Source organism: Amphiura filiformis, unplaced genomic scaffold (genome assembly GCF_039555335.1).
Source record: "Amphiura filiformis unplaced genomic scaffold, Afil_fr2py scaffold_197, whole genome shotgun sequence".
Classification (NCBI taxonomy): Eukaryota; Metazoa; Echinodermata; class Ophiuroidea; order Amphilepidida; family Amphiuridae; genus Amphiura; species Amphiura filiformis.
The window spans coordinates 7352-30592 of record NW_027305661.1 but is presented as its reverse complement, the minus strand read 5'-3'; the positions used below and the strand labels follow the sequence as shown (position 1 = coordinate 30592).

Genomic DNA, 23241 nt, shown 5'->3' with positions numbered 1-23241 from the left:
TACTAATCTTACTAACAAACAATGTTTATCAGATATAAATTTTGAATATGGAAGGAACTATTTTAAAACAGTAGCGACAGTTATACACACTATAGAAACACATTGTAAACAAACGCACATGTTGTGTATGTGATTATGTAATCCGTGTACATCATCAGTGCACACTTGACACTGCACAGCGGTGCACAGTGACTGATTTCCACTAGATTTGAAAAGAAATTTATGGAAGGTATGCAATTATGAATACAGATAGGCCCATTAGCACTGTGACAATTATGCATCTGGGTCATGATGTGTGTTGACTTTTTAAAATGTTAAATGGTACTTGGACTTGGTAGCAACAGTGCCGCCGACAAGGGGGGTTAAGGGGGTGCGTTACCCCCGGCCCCGGGGTCCTAGGGGCCCGTAAAAAAGGGGCCTGTGCGTTCATTTGACCCCGGGCCCGTATGGCGCTCAGCGGCAGGCCCCTGACAGTAAATTTCGCTGATCCACCACATTCTTTTTGTCCCAGCATGATCTATTCTAACCCGGGGGGTCCCAGATAGCAAGACAACGTTGGCCCAACGTTGGCAATGGTCGGCATGGTCGCGGTTGGTAAGCCGACGCCAAGCCAACGTTGGACCAACATTGACATGCCAACCTTTAGTCATGGTTGGTATGGGAACGTCAACGTTGGGTCAACGTTGTTATGCCAACCTTATATTATGGTCGGTATGCCAACGTCAAGCCAACGTAGCCAGCCAACCTTAAAATGACGGTCGGCATGCCAACGTTGGGCCAACGTTGTTGTGCCAACCTTAAATGATGGTCAGTATGCCAACGCCGAGCCAACGTAGCCAGCCAACCTTAAAATGACGGTCGGTATGTCAACGTTGGGCCAACGTTGTTGTGCCAACCTTAAATGATGGTCGGTATGCCAACGGCGAGCCAACATAGCAAGCCAACCTTAAAATGACGGTCGGTACGCCGAGGATGGGCCAACGTTGTTGTGCCAACCTTAAAATGATAGTCGGTATGCTAACGTTGCACCAACGTAGCCAGCCAGTCGTAAAATGACGGTTGTTACGTGGAGGTTGGGCCAATGTCGTCGCACAAACGGCTGGAATCCCAACATTGGACCAACGATGGTATAAGCTGTTGTTCAAGTCATGGAAATGGTCATGTTTATAATTATTTTCTTTTTAATACTAAGGCGTATTAAAGAGTGACATTAAATAAAGACTATAAAAGCCCAGTAGATAAACTAATAATAATATCAAATAATAATAATAATAATAATAATAATAATAATAATAATAATAATAATAATAATAATAATAATAATAATAATAATAATAACAATAACAATAATAATAATAATAGGCCTTATGAATAATAATGATAATGATATTAAATAATAATGATGATGATAATAATGATAATGCTTATACCATACTAGGTATGTAATTATAATAAGAACAATATTGCTAGGAATTAAATCAACAGTAAGAATTATATTTTATATTACTTCTTTTTTTTCTTAAATCAACATTTATAGCAAATTAATGTCATCAATATTCACAGTAAATTTGATCAATATCCCTAAAAGATGCACTTTGGCAGGTTTAGTCATGAAAATATAGCTTATATTAACTTAAAACACTTGCTGAACTATGTAATCCCAGTTAGCTCAATTGGTAGAGCATCAGGCTTATAAACAGAAGGTCCCTGGTTCGAATCCCGGTAGGTACTAAGGTAAGTGACTTGTGTAAAATTAAGGTAGTTAATTTGTCTTCGTTGTAAAATAGAGAGCCAGGTAATTTAAGACTTAAAGTAAGCACAGTATACACAAGTAACTAATTTTATTCGTCTATTTTTTCTCATTGGGCTTGTTTGTCAATGTTGGCTCAACGTTGGCCAAATAACGTTGGCCCAACATCAAAGATTTGACGTTATTCAACGTCGCAAATTACATTTGTATTGAGGTTGGGTCAAAGTTGGGCCGACATTGGCCCAACGTTGCAGAGGTTGCCGGCCTGGCCAAATCCACGGTGCGCCAACGTCAAAAAACCAACGCTGGCCCAACGTAGTAAGGTCGGTTCGCTCACGTTTGACCAACGTTGGGCCAACGTAGTGTTGCTATCTGGGGTGGGGCCACTGCCATTACAAGGTGGACACCATGCTCGTGTACAAAAACGCGTAAAAGGGTAGTTTTTCACGGACGGGCGATGTACGCGCGTACAGTGCAAAGGGTGCCAGAATTGCCAAAATCGGGGAAAAAAGGGTATACTTTTAGTACAACAGCTTGGATGCATGTAAAGGGTATAAATTTTACTATTCATGAAAATAAAACATTTGAGACATAATCGGGTTGTAATCAATCGTAGCTATTAAATCGTGTTTTGTGCCTGTGACCCGGTTCGGTTGACAATCCCGACTTCTGTTTACATTCAATCTATATGATTCTATTTTTAACCCAGCGAGGCAGCGACTCCGGGAGAGTTGTCGCAATTGAGCAATAGCATGATAGCAGGACCCCTGATAAATTAGTGATAATCCCCATACACTGTCTCTACATATTTCTGCGCGATATTGACCTGGGAACTTAGGCTAACATACGGTGTTCTCCACGACATAAACGGGAATTCATCCAGCAAAGGCTTACTTGAAAAGGGTATGATTTCAGACTTGATTTGAAAATACTTGTTTAGGGTGGGGAAAATATGACAAAATACCCCTACTTGGTTTTTTTTTTTGGTTTTTTTATGTCTAAACTATGCAAGGCATTAACAGCTGCTATCGGTATGATAGCGCTGATGGGTTGGCGCCAAGATAGTTGTTAACCTCCCGTTTGAAGCTCAGCCAATTCTGGTTGGAGATAATTGGACCAGGTAGAGCATTCCAAAGGTGAGCTGAGGATGGAAGGAATGACCTCTGGTGGTTGACCAGGTTGGATCTTGAGATTTTGACAACTTGGTCATGGGATCTGACAGAACACCGCAGATGAGGATCAATAATCATACATGTACGATCTGGTAACAGATGTTGAAGGAGTTCTGGAGCTTCGCCATAAAACATCCGATAAAATAGAGTGATGGCTCCCACTGCTCTTCTATGTCTCAAGTGCTGTATTTGATGGTTCTTTCCATCTGCTTCTGAGATGCCAATGATGCGTGCGCTCTTCTCTGTATAGCATCAAGTTTGGACAGAGAAGTGGGTGGAGTACCCATCCATGCAGAGCTGGCATATTCCATCTTGGATCGTATCATAGTCTTGTATATCGTTGCTCTCTGAGAAGGGACAATGTAGGGGGCTGCACGACGTAGGAGACCAAGACGTTGGCTGGCTGTTCTTGCCATCTTGTCCACTACAGGGGTCCATGACAGGTCTTTGTTAAGACCAAGAAGGACCGGTATTCTGAGATCGTAAGATAATTTCTTGTTTAGGGTCCATTTTGAAAGTCCATACATGAGCATGGTGTCCACCTTGTAATGGCAGTGTCCCGGCCCCCGGGATTCTAACCAGCGATTCCCGCTGTTGTTTTGGTTCCACGCCAGCACCCCCGGTACACGCATGGAGGTCGCCATCTTTTGGGAAAAAGCGGTCGCCAGCACCCCCTATCACGCCCAGCACCATGACTACGTGTAACAGTATGCGTTCCCGACTGTCAATCATCGGGGGTCAATCACCTCGAGCTTGACAACGATATCTGAATAGACTATCGCCAAGTCTTACGTGTAGGCGCGAAATTAAGGTTGATTTTCGTGATTGAAACAGTGTTTTTCTTGTATAAACATTGGCCTGGATAGCGGGATTGTTGTACCTAGAGTAATGCCAAACACTTGTGCTGAAAGCCAAATTGGTCACTAAAACGCCCACTGCTCAAAATGTGACATCTACATGTACACCAATTACAGTCCCCGAAATGGTCTACTTTTTAGCCGACTTCAATTCTGAAACATTCAGTGATAGTTAAAAATGCGATCCCCAACCCTTTGGTTTAATACCTTTGGACGAATTTGTAGTGTCTGAAATTCCCCGGTACAAATATTGTAAATGTCGCATTTCTCAGTCCTGGTGATGAATACTATATCCGCATCGCTGTTCAGCCAGCAGCCATTCATACATGAATATGCATATCTCTGACCCCTGTAAGGTCAAACATGTGGCGTTGATTTCAACCAATCCGATCCACCGATTGTGACCACGTGGTCGGTTTCATGAATATTTAATAAGCAGCTTGATACTGACATCATATCTGAGGTGACCAGGAGGCAGGAGCTACCATTTTGGTCAACTGAACTCGACTCGTGCGTTCTTTTGGTTGACATAAATCGAACATAATTTTCAATAACGGGTAATAGTAGGATTTCAATATTTAAAATGAAGTTACTTGTAGTTTTGAGGAATGACAAAGTTGTTTTTGGAAACTTAGATGTTTGTTTCAACTGATGATGTAGGATCGCAAGGTGAGTGAATTCGTGAAGAGATTTCCTTGTTTGAGTGATAGTAGGATACGGGACGTAGGCTAAAATAGTACTTTGACCCGCTCTGACGTCTCAATTCACACGGAATTATTCATACCTGCTTACCAGACAGCAACTGTATGGAACCAGACATAGGATTGTTGGTCGATTTGATGTATTTAATAAATTAGTTCATGGATGCGCTAAAAATATTATTAAAAGTATTAAAAACAGCTGTTCAACATTTGAAAAAAAATACACTGTAGCAGGCTTGGAAAAATCTAACCTTGGATGCAGCAAGCTGTGATTTTTACGGGAAATTTTATTACTTGAACGCAGAGCATGGACGCAATGCAACCGGTAGAAGTCGCAGTAGTGTTCCAGGCCTACATGTACGCGATGGCAGGGCAATGGCGGCTTCCATGGTTTTGTTGTTTTTATCATAGAGTGACACTTCCCAAGTCCCAACCTTATTTCTTCCCTGGCGGCACTGGGGTGACATCCCGCTATCTCCAAGGACCGCTATCTCTAAGGTTCGCTATCTCTAACATTCGCTATCACTAACATGTAAAGTCTATGGAGATCAGAATCCCACTATCTCTGATAGAGAAAAGGGTTCGCTATACCTAAAAAAAAGGTCCGCTACTTCTACTTCGCTATCTCTAAGGTTCGTTATCACTAATTGCAATAAAGGTCCGCTATACCTAAGGTTCGCTATCACTAATTTTGTTTAGGGTTCGCTATCCCTAATTAATTAAGGTTCGCTATCTCTAAGGTTCGCTATCACTAATTTTGATAAGGGTGCGCTATACCTAAGGTTCATTATCACTAATCTTAAATAAGGTCCACTATCTCTAATTTTAAATAAGGTCCGCTATCTCTAATTTTAAAAAAGGTCCGCTATCTCTAATTTTAAAAAAGGTCCGCTATCTCTAATTTTAAATAAGGTCCGATATCTCTAATTTCAAATAAGGTCCGCTATCTATACCTTATTTAAAATTTTAATTTTTTTTTTCCAAAGTTTTCGGCGACCTTGGAGAACCACTGGACCTATTTTCATGAAATTTCAGGATCATTCACAGTTAATTTAAAAAGACAAAAAAATCAGAAAAAATTACGAAAAATTACAGTTTGTTATCCTGTATATGCAAACCATTAACTAATGTTTATTTCTTCATCTATCACATATTATAGATGCATTGGTTTTCCATGCATTTATAATATGTGATAGATGAAGAGGTAAACACAAGTTAATGGTTTGCATATTAAGATAACAAACTGTAATTTTTTCGTAATTTTTTTCCATTTTTTTTTCAAATTATCTGTGAATAATCCTAGCCCTTATGAATAGGTCCAGTGGTTCTTCACAGTTGCAGAACACTTTTAAAAAAATGTTAAAAAATAAATAAAAAATTGTTTTTTGAATTTTTTTTACCGACATCCGACATCCAATAATCGGTTGAGCCCTAGATGTGATTATACCCGGTATCAATCATATACTTTATATATGTACTATGACTTACGACAAAAAAAAATGACAACATTGTTGGAAATTTGTGAGTTTTGACAGTAATACTTTGAAATTTTAAGTTGTGTTTTTTTGTGAAAAAGGATGTAAATTTTTATAGAAAACTGTTCCAAAATAAGGCTCAGATTGCACGAGAGAGCATCTAAACCCTGAGAGCTTCCAGGGCCCTTAAGCGGGCCCTGGACCCCGCCATTAGGACTTGGGCTCGTGATGTTCGCCACGCGCAGACATAGGCCTATTTCAGTTATTTCACAGAAAATTTCCAGCACTTGTCATTAAGTTCCCAGACAGCACAACATTTTCTGGAGGCCTGTTCCCAACCTTATTTCTTCCCTGGCGGCACTGGGGTGACATCCCGCTATCTCCAAGGACCGCTATCTCTAAGGTTCGCTATCTCTAACATTCGCTATCACTAACATGTAAAGTCTATGGAGATCAGAATCCCACTATCTCTGATAGAGAAAAGGGTTCGCTATACCTAAAAAAAAGGTCCGCTACTTCTAAGGTTCGATATCACTAATTTAGAATAAGGTTCGCTAGTTCTAAGGTTCGATATCATTTTAAATAAGGTTCGCTATCACTAATTTAAAATAATTTATTGAAGGTTCGCTATCTCTAAGGTTCGTTATCACTAATTGCAATAAAGGTCCGCTATACCTAAGGTTCGCTATCACTAATTTTGTTTGGGGTTCGCTATCCCTAATTAATTAAGGTTCAGCTATCTCTAAGGTTCGCTATCACTAATTTTGATAAGGTGCGCTATACCTAAGGTTCATTATCACTAATCTTAAATAAGGTCCACTATCTCTAATTTTAAATAAGGTCCGCTATCTCTAATTTTAAAAAGGTCCGCTATCTCTAATTTTAAAAAGGTCCGCTATCTCTAATTTTAAATAAGTTCCGATATCTCTAATTTCAAATAAGGTCCGCTATCTATACCTTATTTAAAATTAGAGATAGCGAACCTTATTTAAAATTAGAGATACCGAACCTTATTTAAAATTAGAGATAGCTAACCTTGTTTGAAATTAGAGATATAACCTTGTTTGAAATTAGAGATAGCTTAACCTTATTTGAAATTAGTGATAGCGGACCTTAGAGATAGCGAACCTTAGAGATAGCGAACCTTAGAGATAGCGGACCTTATTTAAAATTAGAGATAGCGAACCTTAGGGATACCGGGATTGTTAAAATTAGAGATAGCGGACCTTATTTTAAATTAGTGATAGCGAACCTTAGAGATAGCGAACCTTCAATAAATTAGTGATAGCGGACCTAATTTAAAATTAGAGATAGCGAACCTTATTTAAAATTAGTGATATCGAACCTTAGGAATACCGAACCTTTTTCAAAATTAGTGATATCGAACCTTAGGTATAGTGGACCTTTTTCGTAATTAGTGATAACGAACCTTAGGGATAGCGAACCTTAGAGATAGCGGTCCTTAGAGATAGCGAACCGTAACCGGCACTGGTAGCAACTGAATGGTCTGCCAAATATTGCTTGCTCCCCATCCTTTGGTTGTGCCAAAAAATCTTTTCCCCCCTCCCCCATTTTGAAGTAAAAATCTTCGCCATGCCGAAAAATATTTGCTCCCATTACACTTGCAAGATTCCAATGGAACCCAAATTTATAACCTTAAGGTACAACCCCTGATAAATTTTGTGACTAATTTTGCATTTTTCTAAAAAAAATAACTGCACACTGGTAACAAAAGTTATGTACCGTATATTATAGAAGCAAGGAATCCAATTACTTCACTGAAATTTCAGTGATTCAAGACAAGTGGTTCATTATATATCATAAGAAATGAGGTACATTCTAGCTATGTAGATCTTCTGTGTGAGGACACTGGACAGGAACCAAACGAAATCCAGAGCTGCATGCAGGACAGACATATCTGGAGAGCCATGGTATGAGTCCGACAGAAGTCGATGGAGTGAGTGAGTGAGTGAGAAAAATGCAAAAATAGTCACAAATTTATCAAGGGGTATACATGTAGTACCACCTTAAAATGTCTTATGATATACATTGTAATACGAGCACGGTGAGCATGGTGAGCAGGAAATTTTACATTTAAATATATTTACATACCTTTTTCTACACCTTTGTAGGGCGTATTAAATATGGAAACAGTACCCAAAACATCTGTGCCAAAAATTGCTTCCCCCCCCTTTTGGCCTGCCCACCCTTTGGACCTGCCAAAAATGCTCCCCCCCTTTTTGGCCTGCCAGAAAATCTTTAAAAAAAAGGCAAAATTTGATAGGTGATGTCCATTTTTCTCTCATCCTTCATTGCAAATCCAAAATTGCCTGAGGAAAATGGTTCAAACTAGAAAATAACAAAATTCTCTTTTTTCCATTTGATCATTACAGCTGCCATCTTTTTGTGACTTCTTGTGATCAGCATTGAAGCAGTTTTAGCTTACATGAAGGTCTATAATGGTTCAACATGGCTTCATTCCAGACACCCAACTACTCGCACCTGACACAGCAAGACTATGAGAATGTTTACGAACCTGCAGAGGACACATTTCTACTCATGGATGCATTAGAACAAGATATTGACAACATCCACCAACTCAAGTCAGTATTATTATACTGCATTGTTCCTAATAAACATCCCTGCTGAAGTAAACACCCCTTCTGATCATTTTTTTTTAAATTAGAAATTGACCAAACTGCAGACATTATCATGCCATATCATATGAGCTAAATTTATTGTGAAATTGCATGAACAAAACCTCGGCTTCTGTCCAGTTCTAGGAGAATGTTCAACAGAGCTTCAAATGACCAGGCTGGCTATATTTCTTATTTTTTTAACTCTTCCAGTGGCGTACCTGTGATTTTTGCCAGGGGGGCAAGCCTGTATGGGGCGGGGGCCCAAACCCACCAAAAAGTGTGTGTGTGTGGGGGAGGGGTAGGTGCAAGTGGATGTGTGACGCATCCTTCCCACACTCTCCTAATCAAAAAAAAAGTGCACTTTTCAGAGTAACAATATCCAACAATGTCTAAAGTAAAAAGAAAAATCAACAAAGGGATGAAAAAGAGCAAGGTACACTAACTTAAATACAGACTACGCAGTATGTAGGGGGGGACAAAAACAGCAAATGTAGGCATTAGAAGTAGGCAAAGTTCGATAGCCAAAAATTACCAGTTCCAATTAGGCCCACAGAAGTGCTAAACCTGCAAAAACAATCAGGGATCAATTGGAAAACAAATTGCACTAGAACAAGTGATGAAAATCACAGTGCCTATAAACAGGCATGATAAACCAAACAAACAGTATACATTGTAGGCACAAAAACAGGCTAAGAATTGCCAATTCCAGAGCCCACAGAAGTTTATGGGAAAGAGTACAAAAGTAAACTGGCCTCAAAAGTAAACTGGCCTCAAGAAAAAAAAGTAACCAAGCAGTTGTCCAACTGACACAACAGCAAAATGCATTGACATAGAACACCTTCCTGGACAGCAGGCAAGACTTGTGGTTTGAGAACTACTAGCTGTGTTCAACTTATGTGTGAAATTTTCAAATTTGACTTTCATTTTATTTTATGAGCTGTGCAATAATTATGAGCCCGGAAGGGGGGGTAAAATTGTGGGAAAGAGATTTTTGGCTAGCCAAAAGGAGGGGAGGAATTTTTGGCAAGCTGAGTTGGGGAGGGGGTGCGGTAGGCAATTTTGGCACACATTCATGGGTCGCCTTTTAAATAAAACACAAAAAACTGGCTTGGGAGAACAGTAGGCTACGGAATATGGGGGGGGGGGGCAAGCGATTTAGGCGGGCCGAGAAGGGGGGAAGCAATTTATGGCATGCCGTTTGGAAATTTTACCCCTGGGGCTCATAATTATTGCACATTGCACAACCCCTAATTGCTACTAAAACTACAAGCTGCTATGATCTTGAAGAAGTGGCACTTTATACAAAAGCTATGCAGTATGTTTATTTACACCTTTGTATGTTGAATGTGTTTTTGTGTAAGAAATTTACTCTTTATTTTCTTCAAATTTCAGACCCTCAGTGTGTGTTGAAATAGGATGTGGTTCTGGATTGGTCATTACATTTCTAGCCAAAATATTGAACAACTCGGCCATGTATATGTAAGTTACTGTTGCTATATTATTCGGATACAGGTGTATGTACCTTTGTGTGCGGGGGTGGGTGGAGTGCGTACGTATAGGGTCTAATTTTGACTCGTTCTTGAGTCTATCGCTGATCTTTTAGCGGCCCTGGTTCTTTTCATAACATCACATCGATTTGGTCTGACAAGACTCGGAATGACCCATTTCCCCATCACATAAGATTTGCAGATGATAATGACAGGAGTATAAACAACATTGAAGCGATACTTATCGTTCTTGTCCTTTGGCTTTATTTCCTTTCTCCTATCTTCAAACATATATTATCTATCCACTAGACAGAATCTTTACGCTATCTTTCCGCAATCTTTGCGGTAGAAAAAAGATGTAACTTCCGAGCATTCAAACAACCGGCATGATAACATACATGATATTTCAGATCTCTGAAGTTATGGTCCAAAATAGAGGGCGCCAGCCAGGTAAATTTCCAAGCCAGAAAGTGGTGGCTACATACCGGCCCCTTAATTGCCATGTGTCAAACATGCAATTACTAAGCACTTCTTTTAATTAACAAACAATAAATTTTGATCCAAAATGGCAAACTAAATTTGGGCCAAAACATTGCGAAATTTAACAATAATCTTTATCTCCAACTTTACTGAGCATGCTTCCTGGAGATTATATACTGTCTATAATGATTTCTCCACTAATATAACTAAGTATAATGTAAGAGTTCACACTGTAGCAGCGCTATAGTCACATTTCACAGTCATAATATTGTTCAAATGATGCTTTATAGTTCTTTGACTGTGGTATCAAACAATTTAGCAAATTTCACTAAGAATCACTGGTTCCATGAGTTATCTTGAATCCTAATCAATAGTGTTCGTGTCCTAATCACAAATGTCCATTGTCCAAATAACATAATCCACATCGGTTCGGCACTCCAGATGAAACATTGGAAGAAGATCATGCGCTGCTGGCTTACTGCTCCAACGCTGCTCCTTACTGCGGGGTTCCCTGAACCGACGGTCCATGATGAACTTGATGAATTACAAACTCGCTGGATCCATTGATCAGCAATTCAAGCTCATGCTCCAACATGAGTGGTACAAACGCTTGCTGATCCTCAAATTATGGTCGGTAGTTCCGAAGCAAATGGCTCCATACAGCCATAGGTGGCACAAACGATTACCGACGCTATTACTATACTCAAAAATATTTTTATATTTTTTGATTTCTTTTTTATTCAATCTTTCTTTCATACAATAATATTTGTTTTTTTTTTTTGTTTATGGGTGTTTCGTGTCAGTATGATTTTTTCTTCTTTTCTTGAATCAAACCGAACAACGACGTGGCAACTCAAAAACAACATGGTTGCCAATTACAAGTACAAGTACAAATACAAGGAATGCTCTATTTCCAAGTTAGGCAATCAAATGCTCACAGATGACTTTCATCAAAGAATCAAACCTTTCAATCATAAATTTCCATTACAAAATATATCCTCTCTTATCAATCCAATGCCTTTCAAAACATTCCACAAGCCAATTGCACAACAATTGTCCATGTCCTGGCCAGAACACACAGACAAGGTTGTGCACCATTGGAAAATAGACAAATTCAAAACGTTCCATAAAGGCTCTTCACCAAATTCTTAATAATCTTACTCCGATAAACCTATTTGATTTGTGTTACCGTGTTCAAGCATTCTTGTGAAAGTGCTGCATCGCTGTACCACGCACTGCGCAAGTGTCTCCTAATGAATAAATTTGTATTGCCTGCGCAGACATCTTTTGCATCGACGACCTACGCACTGCGCACGCGTCACCTAGTGAAATCTACTGTTATCAATAAGCCATAATTTTGATTTTTTTTTTAACAACAAGACACCTGAGACATTCCCTACCGGATACATCAAGACAAAGTCAATCTAACAAACATAAAAGACATAGGCTCTGGACTTCAAGTCTCCAGAAACCATGGAAACAGACAGCTTATTCTTCTGCCTCCAACAACAGGCACAACTTGCTGATGGGCCTCCGTAGGGTGGATGACTTGGTTCGCACATCAACCTGTCGCCCCCGCCCATTCTTGTCTGGCCGAGCTGTGACGATCTTTCCCATCAACCAGGAATTCCTAGGAGCTGACTCAGCTACTATGAGAACAACGTCTCCCGTCTTCAGATTCCTCTGTGGCTGCAGCCAGCGCTGTCTGCGCTGAAGTTCAGGTAAATATTCCTTCAGCCACCTTTGCCAAAACAGATCTGCCAGGTATTGGATCTGAGCGTCTCACGAGCGTAGATGTCCTTCTCGACAAAGCACCCAGGTGGCATGTCCGCCCTCGGTCTCAGCAACAAGAGGTCCGGGCGCGATGACATCCAAGTCATCCGGATCATCCGACACTCTTGTGAGTGGCCTGCTGTTCAACGTCGATTCTATCTCACACATGAAGGTATGAAGTTGCTCATCCGACCTGCATGTCTTCAGGTGTTGTTCATTGAGGATGGCACACATTAACTTCCTTACAGTACGACTTTGTCTTTCCCATACTCCACCGTGGTGGGAGGCTGCTGGTGGATTGTATCGCCATTCAAATGTGTGGGATGTTGAGAAGTTCTGTATTTGGTCTTGGTCTAGTTCTTGCAGAGCGCGCTGTAACTCATTGTCCGCACCGACCAAGTTGGTTCCGTTGTCAGAGTGAATTACTTTGACTGGTCCACGCCTTGCTATAAATCGCCTAATCCCATCAATACAGGAACTAGTGTCCAGGGTGTGAGCGACTTCAATGTGGACTGCTCTGCTATTCATGCACGTGAACAGCATACCGTATCTCTTCCTTGTTACTCTGCCCTGCTTTATATAGAAGGGTCCAAAGTAATCTAATCCAGTGACTGTAAAGGCTGGGTCATCACTCTTTACTCGGTAGGCGGGAAGATCAGCCATCTTCTGTTTGCTAACTGGCATTCGGTGTTTTCTGCAGATTATGCACTTCCCTAAGACTGACTTCACTTTAGCTCGAGCCTTCACAATCCAGTATTTCTGTCGTAATTCGGCGAGAACATGGTTACTACCCTGGTGATGAATCTCTCCATGAATATAACGGACTATGAGAGTCGCTATGTGATGATCTTTCGGAATGATAAGTTGATGCTTCGCATTCTGCGGTATCTTGGCGGTTTTCAGTCTACCGCCTACTCTTACCATCCCATCCATCACCTGTGGGTCTAAATTGGTAAGCTTTGAGTCAAGTTGCAGAGATTTCTGTGCACGTTTTATGATTGCACACTCTGCCTCTTCCAACTCCTGCACAGTAAGTGCATCTGTGAAGTTGTGACTCTGTCTCTGTTTGGTTCTAAGAATCTTCTTAAGTCTCAGCCACCAGGCGGCTGCTCTTCTGAGCCTTGTCCAGCTGGAGTAGTGCTCTATCAGCTGGTCTAGAGCATTATCTGTATCGCTCTGGTCTTCAGCTGTGACAGCGTGGACTTCCACGTCTGTGGACTCTGGAGATTCTTCTGATACTGCCGGTTCTGCACCCGGCCACTCTTCCTCTGGTTCTGACAAGAACGCCGGCCCCTGTATCCAGTCTGGTCTTTCTACCAGCTGCTTGACTGGCAGGCCTCTATCACTCATACGCTTGTTGAACTCAGGGTCACATAAGACTGGAACTGGGTCTCCATGGTTTCCAGGCTACCTTCTGTTACACTGCAGAAGTAGGTTTGGACTTGCTGGCTGGATCTTCCTGGAATACCGTACACTGCCCATCCCAGGGGTGTGAGTATAGCGTATGGCTCACCAATTTCTCCTGTGGCTAATTCCAGCGGCATGCTGGCTGCCGGAGTGTTGCTTCCAATCATCATTGTTACCTCTGGAATACATGGGTACTCGCTTGGTATTACTGGCAACTGTATATCGCAAAGGTGTGCCCATCTTCTCAGATCTTCTTGAGTCGGTGCGTCCTTTGCGGAAACTGGAATCTTGTCTTCGATATACACCTGTGGTAACGGGATGAAATTCTTCTGATTTAAATCACCCACTAGCAACTTATCCAACACCACCTTTGAGTTCACGGTTTTCTTCAAGTCAAAGTTCCTATTAGCAGTTTTCTTTTTGAGTCCTCAGGTTCATTCGCTGTTGTAGTAGCTAAGAGGCTTAAAACTGCATCACAACCGTTGTCCAAGAAAGCATATGTGGCTATGAAACTATCGCTAAGTTCATGCTTCACCAATACTGGTATTATGGTCATTAATGGTGAGGTATCACTACTTGTAGCTGCTGAAGCTAGAGTCTTGGTGCAACCAGTCACTACATTACTGCCACTAGCAGTTGCCTCTTCTTGAGACTTGTTTTGTTTAGGTGATTGAGATTCTTGCTCTCGTTTGTCTCTATGCATCGCAGTTGGATGTGTTTTCTGACATTTACTGCACTTCAACAGATCCTTACACTGCTTCTTAGCATGTCCTGCTTCCAAACAACCAAAGCACAATTTTTTGTCAAAACAGAAGGCGGATTTCTCCTTAGGTTGCAACTTGGAGAATTTTCTGCATTCCATGATCTTGTGCTTGGTGCCATCTCCACAGTAGGTGCATGACTTGTTTGAAGCTTTCTTCTCTGTGACCTCTTGAGCAGTTGTAGTGAAGGCTTTCTTCTTGTTGCTACTGAAGGATTCTGAGTTCCCTATTCTACCGAACACCGGATTAGCAATTATTTTTGCCTGTCTGTCGACAAACTCAACAAGATCGCTGAACTTCACTGTATTTCCTTGTTCTTCTTCAATAGCATATACTTTATTTCTCCATAGATTCCTGTGTCGGTATGGCAGTTTCAAGCAACAAGAATCTTCAGGGTGTTAGAATGATCTAACTCACTTAAGGCATCCACTGTCTGCATCATGTTCTTACACTCGGTAAGAAATAGTGAAAAGGCATTTAAGCTTTTATCTTCATCTTTAACTTCTTGCCAGGATTTGGCCTTCTTCAGCATTGCTTGTGCAATTTTATGGCCACTTCCAAACTTCTTGGCTAAAGTTTCTTTAGCTTTCTCAAAGCCTTCCTTTGGATCCTCATAATGAAGATAGCTCTCCACATATTTCTTGGCATCTCCATCTGTATGCTGACACAAGAACTCCAGTCTTTCTTTCTCATCATCTGTCTTGTCCTCGACACCAAATGCGAAGGCTCTCATAAATGATGTATACTTTAACGGATCTCCATCGAAAGTCTGGATCTTCGTCTCTGGCAATAAAGCTCGCAACTGCTGTTTTATCAGCAATCTGGTCAATTCACTAAGCTGTTCAGCTTGATCTGCAGAATGATCTGCCTGTCTTTGCTGTTGATTCTCTGTTGGTACACTAGTTGTTGGAACATGTGGGGGGCCAACAGGCTGTGTGGGTACACTAGCTATTGGAACATGTGGGGGTCCAACAGGCTGTGTGGGTACACTATATGGTGGGCCCAAATATGGCTGTTGCTGTGGTCTATAGTCCATGTAATATGGCATAAACTGATCATACTGATCTCACGGGTGCTGGTCCCTGCATGTGTCTATATGGCTTCATAGGAGGTGCATCATCATGCACATGTCTTGGTCGGAATGTATATTCCTCTGGATAACTATTGTAATCAAGCCGTGGCGGTTCACATCACGTTCAGATCTGTGGTCTTCCAACTTTGGCTGTCTAACTTTCGGCCTGACTACTGGGTCCATATTTCTAGGTTTCAACGAAGCAGGAAGTCTATTTGGTAGCACTGGTACTTCCAAGTTCACCTGTACTTTCTGTGCTGACTCCTGATGATGAGGTATTATATATTCCTATCATCACACTGCTTTATATTAGAAGCCAATTCAACATGTACAGTTTCTCTCTGTGGTTCAGGAGATATGTCTTGTCCAGCTGCCATAGACCTGTCTACATGAACATCTAATGTAGGCCTTTGCTTTCTTACATCAGATTTTTGCACAACTGGTTCCTGAATTTCAACCTTTCCAGGACTATCATCTTGGTTATCAAGCCAACTTTGTACGGTTTTTCGGCTGTCTATAGCAGATGGTAGAGGCAAACTCTCCTGACTACCTTCAGATGTACTGAGATTTTCATAAATTTCTAATTTGGTTTTTTCTAATTCCAATTCAGCATCTATCTCTAAAGACTCCTTTTGTTGTTGCAATTCAAGCTCCTTTTTTTCAATTGCTTGTCTTTTTTGAACTATTGTTTGTTTACTCATTAATTCTGCTTTGCGCAGAGCAGCCTTGGCAAGAGCACTGCTTATACTATGAGTACTATATTTACTCTTTGAGATTCTGCTAACTTTGCTTTTCGTAATGCTAGCATTTTCAATCTGTTCAATATCCCCTGGATATTTTGCAGCCATAATGAGTCTATTTTACAATAAACTGGCTTGTTTACTATCTCACTAAATCTGAGATGGTCCCTGAATTAAATTCAGAAACAAATTTACAACTTTTACTCGTTGAGAGCAAGGACTGACTTTCCAGTCATAACAAAGATTAGACTTATCTAAGTCCAAAACCATGCAAGTTAGACCTAGCCTATCTAGGTCCACTATCAGCATGAACGCAAGTCTTGATCAAGTCTAGCGCCCAACGTGGTTTGTAAACATGTGCGCTGGACTTTTCTCAGCGCTGAGACAAGCACAGATTTATACAATATTCCACACACTGTGTGTACGTGTGCATAGCAGTGCAATACATAATGTACGTACATGCACAATAAACTTTTGTGAACTTCGTATTCTTTATCGAAGCTACAACTTTATGTATGAGATAACGATCAAATACACTTTTTTCTACTAATATAGGGTCTAATTTTGACTCGTTCTTGAGTCTATCGCTGATCTTTTAGCGGCCCTGGTTCTTTTCATAACATCACATCGATTTGGTCTGACAAGACTCGGAATGACCCATTTCCCCATCACACATAAGATTTGCAGATGATAATGACAGGAGTATAAACAACATTGAAGCGATACTTATCGTTCTTGTCCTTTGGCTTTATTTCCTTTCTCCTATCTTCAAACATATATTATCTATCCACTAGACAGAATCTTTACGCTATCTTTCCGCAATCTTTGCGGTAGAAAAAAGATGTAACTTCCGAGCATTCAAACAACCGGCATGATAACATACATGATATTTCAGATCTCTGAAGTTATGGTCCAAAATAGAGGGCGCCAGCCAGGTAAATTTCCAAGCCAGAAAGTGGTGGCTACAGTACGTGTTTGCGGGCAAACGAGGACACACACAAGATTTTTCACCCTAAACTGCGGACTTACTTCCAACCGAGGACAGTCCGCAATCTCAAACTGCTGCAAAAGACCTCAAATGCATGCTATGCTTTATAACGCTATTTGCCTGAAATCGAGGACCACACGTGTAAAAACTACCGTCCGCAGGTGATGGCTAAAATTCCGTTTCGTATTATACACAAAACAAATCCGCCATTTTAGTCCATGGTTAGGCGATGAAAACATCATACACACGTCCTCGGTTAGATAGCAAAACACAATGTCCTCGGTTGGCGACAAACACACACAGGGGTGGGGGGTGTGTGTGTGTGCATAGTGACTATGTACGTCACTGCTACAACAGGGCATAGCTTATTTAGTTAAATTTGTTCGAGAATGCCTCTGTGATGCACTCATTGCTTTTATGTGTACATGTGTGTCCAAACAAGATATTCCTGAAAAAATTGGTGTCAGTTCCAATTTACAATGTAACTATTATTTTAACAGGTCTATAATATCGAATTGATTAATTCGAATTAAACAATTCATCGAGTGGCCATGGGCAGCGCCATTACCGGGTGACAGGTGATGGACCGTACACACACAAAAGAATAGGCACTTTTTTGATAATTTTCATCAAGGTTACTCAAAACTTACCTAGCTAATTTATTATACGGCAGGGGTCTCTGCCTTTTTAATATGTTATGAAAAAATTAATTTAAAAACTATTTACCGACGGAAATAAAAATCCATCGACGGATAGTCTTGTTATGCTCTCACAAACTTCTGAAAAAAATCTGAAAAATCCAAAATTTTGGTCTAAAAATTGGCCAAGGTTACTGCTGTCCCATTCAAAAGTACAGTAAGACCACCCAGAGCGTTGAGGTCAACTTTCTAGACTTCCTGTCTATTGGCAGTAATGGCTACTACCCAGTGCTAACATCAATGAATTGTTTAATTCGAATTAATCAATTCGATATTACATTAAAACTGACAAGAACATTTAGTGGTAGTTCTTTTTATCATTAAATAGGCCTAATTATACACTTACATAGGCCTGCGTGTTTTGGCGCAACGTCAGCCTTCTATTCTTCAAATTTTTTTCACAGGAGGAAGATGGCGAATTTCATCATTCGATATCAGCAAAGTATCAGGTCCTTGCAACTTCTATACCAGCGCAATACAAAAAGATTTTTGTTTAATTAACACTGGATGTTTTTATAAAAATATTGTATGTGATGAAGAAGGGGGCTGGTGGTTTATTTGTGTAAAGGTCAAAATAGGATTCGGATTGGGTCAGGACTCTGTTTTGTCATCTTCTTCTGTGGGTCTTTGAACCTGCTCATTGTCTGTGTTTTTTTTGGTTTTTTTTTTTTTTTTTTTTTTTGTAATTTTGATTTTGAAATGGAGCCTTCATCTTTGGTTCGAGTTGTATTTTTTCCTGAATGTATTTTAATGCTTTCTCTCCCCCAACAGCTCCAAGTACTGATAAAATACAAAAACTAAAAAGAAGAAAAAAAAAGAAAAAAGATGTGGACACCGTCGGTTCCCCCCGTGTATTATCCGCCGGTGCCATTATCATGTGACTGTAGAAAAATGCTGCTACCACCAGATATAGGCTAAGTAAAACAGCGTATTACTATCAAGACTTAGGCCTATATTCAGGGACGGATTTAAGCAGTGGCCCGGTGGCCCGGGGCCAGTGGATTTTGCGTCGGGCCAGTAAACTTCAACAATGCAGGCCGGCGGCCACTAGATTTTGAGCCAACACATATGATACAAGATATAATCAGTGATGGACATTATTTACACAGTTTCTGCTCCGCCTGTCACCTGTAATTTATATCTTTATTCAATGATTTTTCGTATATTTATATTCTTATTCTTGCGTTGCTAGCAAGTTGGAAATATACGGCCGCTTTTTACGGCAATAGTAGGCCTACGTACTACTTCCAAGCTCTTTTGTGCTCTATCTGATGATCATGATGATGATAGCGATACCGCTCCGCATATTTGAACCTTTGCCGGTGAACTTTTGGAACTAAAAAAGGCAGGACTACTGAATAATAGTGACTATACTCTCTACATTGAGTACATCAAAACAAATGTTAAGGTTTGAAAGCTTGACTTTGGGGGCTCGGATAGCGACGTTTCCACATATTTTTTGTGGGACCTGAGAGCACATCAGACATATCGAATTGCATTTTGAAAACAAGGAATGTCCTTCTGATATCATATAATTTTGATTTTTTGAAATTGCAATATACGGTAATACAAATTTTATGGCAAATGTTTAAAAATTGATATAGATCAGTGGCGTGTGCAAAGGGAGGGCAGGGGGCCATGCCCCCACTTTTGTTGGTCATTCGGGGGGAAAACCGTTAAAAACGTCAAAATTTGCTCCTAATCAGACTCCATTCGGGGGAACTGAACAACCTGCCCCCTCCCCACTTTCAATGTGCTGCGCACGCCACTGATATAGATTTTCCCCCCAAAACACCAACAAAAAAATTAGGGTTTTTTTTTCCTTCTTTTTCTTTTGCAGTAGAACATATTGAAAAAGCTGGGCCAGTAAATTTATTGCAGGGCCACTAGATCTGCCATTTCACTGGCCCGAAGGGCCATTAGAAAACTGAAACCTAAGTCTGTCCCTGCCTATATTATCAAGACAGAGATTGTGTCTGACGTCATCTGTCAAAGTCGTTGATGATGATTTGCTATACCAGGTGGTAAACCGTGCCTTATTTTAAGCTTATTGTTAATTTTGCACCTTCAAACATACAAACCATCTCAAAAGTTAGGTCTTTATAGTAGGAAACTTTCTTGGCGAAGGCACCATGTCAACAATGCCTAGAAAAGTTGCTTTTTGCCTTGTAAAAGTATGTAATTTTTCGGTACTTCCTACTATCAGCATGGAAGCAGGTCGATTCGGCCAAACCAATTCGTCCACAGTTGACTTGGCCATATGCCAATTCATGCATTTGGCCCCAAGCTAAGTCAGCCACAAACCAATTCGATATTGACCAAAAGGGATAAACGATTTAATATGTTAATGAATATATGTGACCGTCCATCACGAAACAGCTGTAAAGTCGGCTCGCGGTCAATTTTGTTTGATTTCGTGTTTAGAAAATATATCATAAGCTTTAAAATGAAAAATCATTTGACTCCAAACGATATCCAGAAGAAAAAAAAGAGGGTTAAGTGCACAACGTACAAAAAAGTGACTATATCTCATTAACCGATGATCCTACAGATATGCGACCACTGACTTTTTTTTCCCTTATGACCAGAGGAAAAGTTCGACATATGGCACGACTCGTGGATATTTGGTTAAAAAGATAGAGGGTTAAGTGCACAAAATTAAAAAAGTGACTATATCTCATTAACCAATGATCCTACAAATATGCGACCACTGACTTTTCTGTTCCCTATGACCAGAGGAAACATTTGACATATGGCACGACTCTCTAGGATATTTGGTTAAAAATTTAAAAAAAGTGACTATATCTTATTAACCAATGATCCTACAGATATGCGACCACTGACTTTTTTTTGTTCCTTATGACCAAGGGAAAAGTTTGACATATCTCACGACTCTGTAGGAAATGTTGTACATCATCATCATCATACATCATCATTTTATTTTCATTCAAATCAACATACAAAATATATATAAAAGACACAATATTTGAATGAGGAGATGCTCAAAAGGCCCAAAGGCCTGAAGCGAGCACCCCTTACACTGCCTTAAGTTACAACATACAAAGTTAACAAATAAAAGAAAAAAGAAAGAGGAGAAGAACATGCACAGAAAGAACCAATATAAATATTTATAACATTTCATATAGACATTCCACAGTTCACACAAGAAATTGATAGTTGGAGTGGAGATGGGGGGGGATGGGTGAGGTCATTAAATAATGCCTAAATATTAGATGTAATTTTTTATGAGACTTTTCTTTATTTGTAACTTATACTGGTTTACTGATTTTGCCATCTTTATATATTTATCAGTAATATTCCATTTCCTAGGACCGGCAGCTCACCGGAAGCCCGTGTTGTGAGGGCCACAAACTATGACTACATACAGATACTGTGAACGCTGACTTGTTTTGGTCTTTATGACCAGAGGAAAAGTTCGACATATCACACGACTCTTTAGGATATTTGGTTTAAAAGATACAGGGTTATTGCACAAAGTACAACGAATTGGTTTGTGACCGAATGCAAGACATCAATTCATCTAAATATACAGATTTGGTGTAAAAACAACGGTTATGGAGAAAATCACGAAATTGCTTTTTTAGTACATCAATATACAGGGTTCGAATTGGCATGTGGGCGATTTGGTTTGGGGCTGAATTGAAGAATAGTATCGATATCGATATTGATATTTTTACAGAGCACGTGATATTTCGATATGATGATTCGAATTGTCACGTGATCGTCAAACCTGTACTAGAAGGTGTCAGTTCTGCAGGAACTGACACAAAAACTAGGTGTTATGGTATATATCAACTGATATTTTTAGGTGATCAAAGTTCTGTTCTAAATGACCTAAAACATCCTCAACTCCCCGTAATATTAGAATGATTAAAACCTGTAACAAAAAGGAAGCAAAAAAAGCCTTTCTCATGATAACTCTGAGCCATTTTCTGCTTGTCTTCATCCATCATATGTTGCATCCATATGGGTGCTTATTTATGGGTGCTTAAAAAAGGAATGTCAAAAATGACATATTTACTGTATGCTGACTGGTCAGTTGTTGCCTTGATCAGACTTACTCTCCTGCCTTTGATTGGTTGGTGAAGCCTGTGAGGCAGGCCTTCATGTCATCCTCCATAGCTATTTAATAATACAATGATAATTTGTTTCTTGTTACTTTCAGAGCGACAGATCGTAATGCAATCGCTGCAGAGTGTGCAAAGAGAACAGCCAGTCAGAATCAAGTTGTTGTAGAGGTTGTGACCTCTGACCTGCTGCAAGCGCTTCAACCCCAACTCAATGGTGGTATTGACCTGCTGTTATTTAATCCTCCTTATGTTGTAACACCCTCAGAAGAGGTAAGTAAATAAAAGCACAGTCTCAACTCCTTCATGGGATAGATAATTTATTTTGGAATTCAATCATGTTTCACCATTGTTCATCACCGTTTCACAATGTTGCGTCCGCATCATCTGCATGGTTTACTTCGCGAGGGCAGCTTTAGCTGCCTGAGTGAAGTAATACATGCAGACCAGTTACAGTAGTGTATAGTCACACATGAATGAATAAATAACAAATAACCCCCGATCCCCCAGTGGAATCACCCATTTGGTCACACCCAATCATCATCCCTCCTCCTTGGTCTTTGTGTGACACTCTTGTGATTCCATACAGCTGAGTTTCACGAGTATCACTTTTGACCAACAGAGATAGATGGGTGTTGTTTATACCTGGGGTTAAACCAAAACCAGTATTGTTCGGCTAGGATAGTTTTGATGACTTTTTCAGAGCATTACATATTCTTGATTCATTTATACATCAATGTCAATTTAATTTAATGTATTTTATGGATGACAACTGCCACCCTCTGATATGCTTTAGTCACTGTTAGCTTTTCTAAACAGTGCCATCTTGTGTTTTCATATTGATACGCTTATGAATATAAATGAGCTCCTTTCAGATTTCGTCTGCAGTCATTTGCTGGTAGGTACACTTCATGCTCATTTATATTCAGCATCTATGTTTTGAAAGGAGCTTGTTCCAAAAATATCATTCTTTATAGGGTTAAACTTGACAAAAATAAGTCCATGTTGTATATACATGTATATCCTCTTGGTTTGGACTTCAAGGAAAGAAGTCAAGTTGCTGATTTATGATACTGAATTGGGTAGCTGAAATATAACTATAACTAAGTATTTGCCATCTATATCCATGATTAAATATGACATGAAAATATAA

General features: G+C 40.0%; 1 protein-coding gene across 1 annotated transcript; it reads left to right on the top strand.

Annotated features, from left to right (window-relative positions):
* Positions 1-122: 122 nt before the first annotated feature.
* On the top strand, positions 123-22361 carry LOC140145282 (methyltransferase N6AMT1-like; the record flags this gene model as incomplete). Its single annotated transcript, XM_072167043.1, has 4 exons — positions 123-229; positions 8349-8558; positions 9987-10073; positions 22187-22361. Coding segments are annotated over exons 2-4 (396 nt in total), but the record flags the coding sequence as incomplete, so codon positions are not given.
* Positions 22362-23241: the final 880 nt, after the last annotated feature.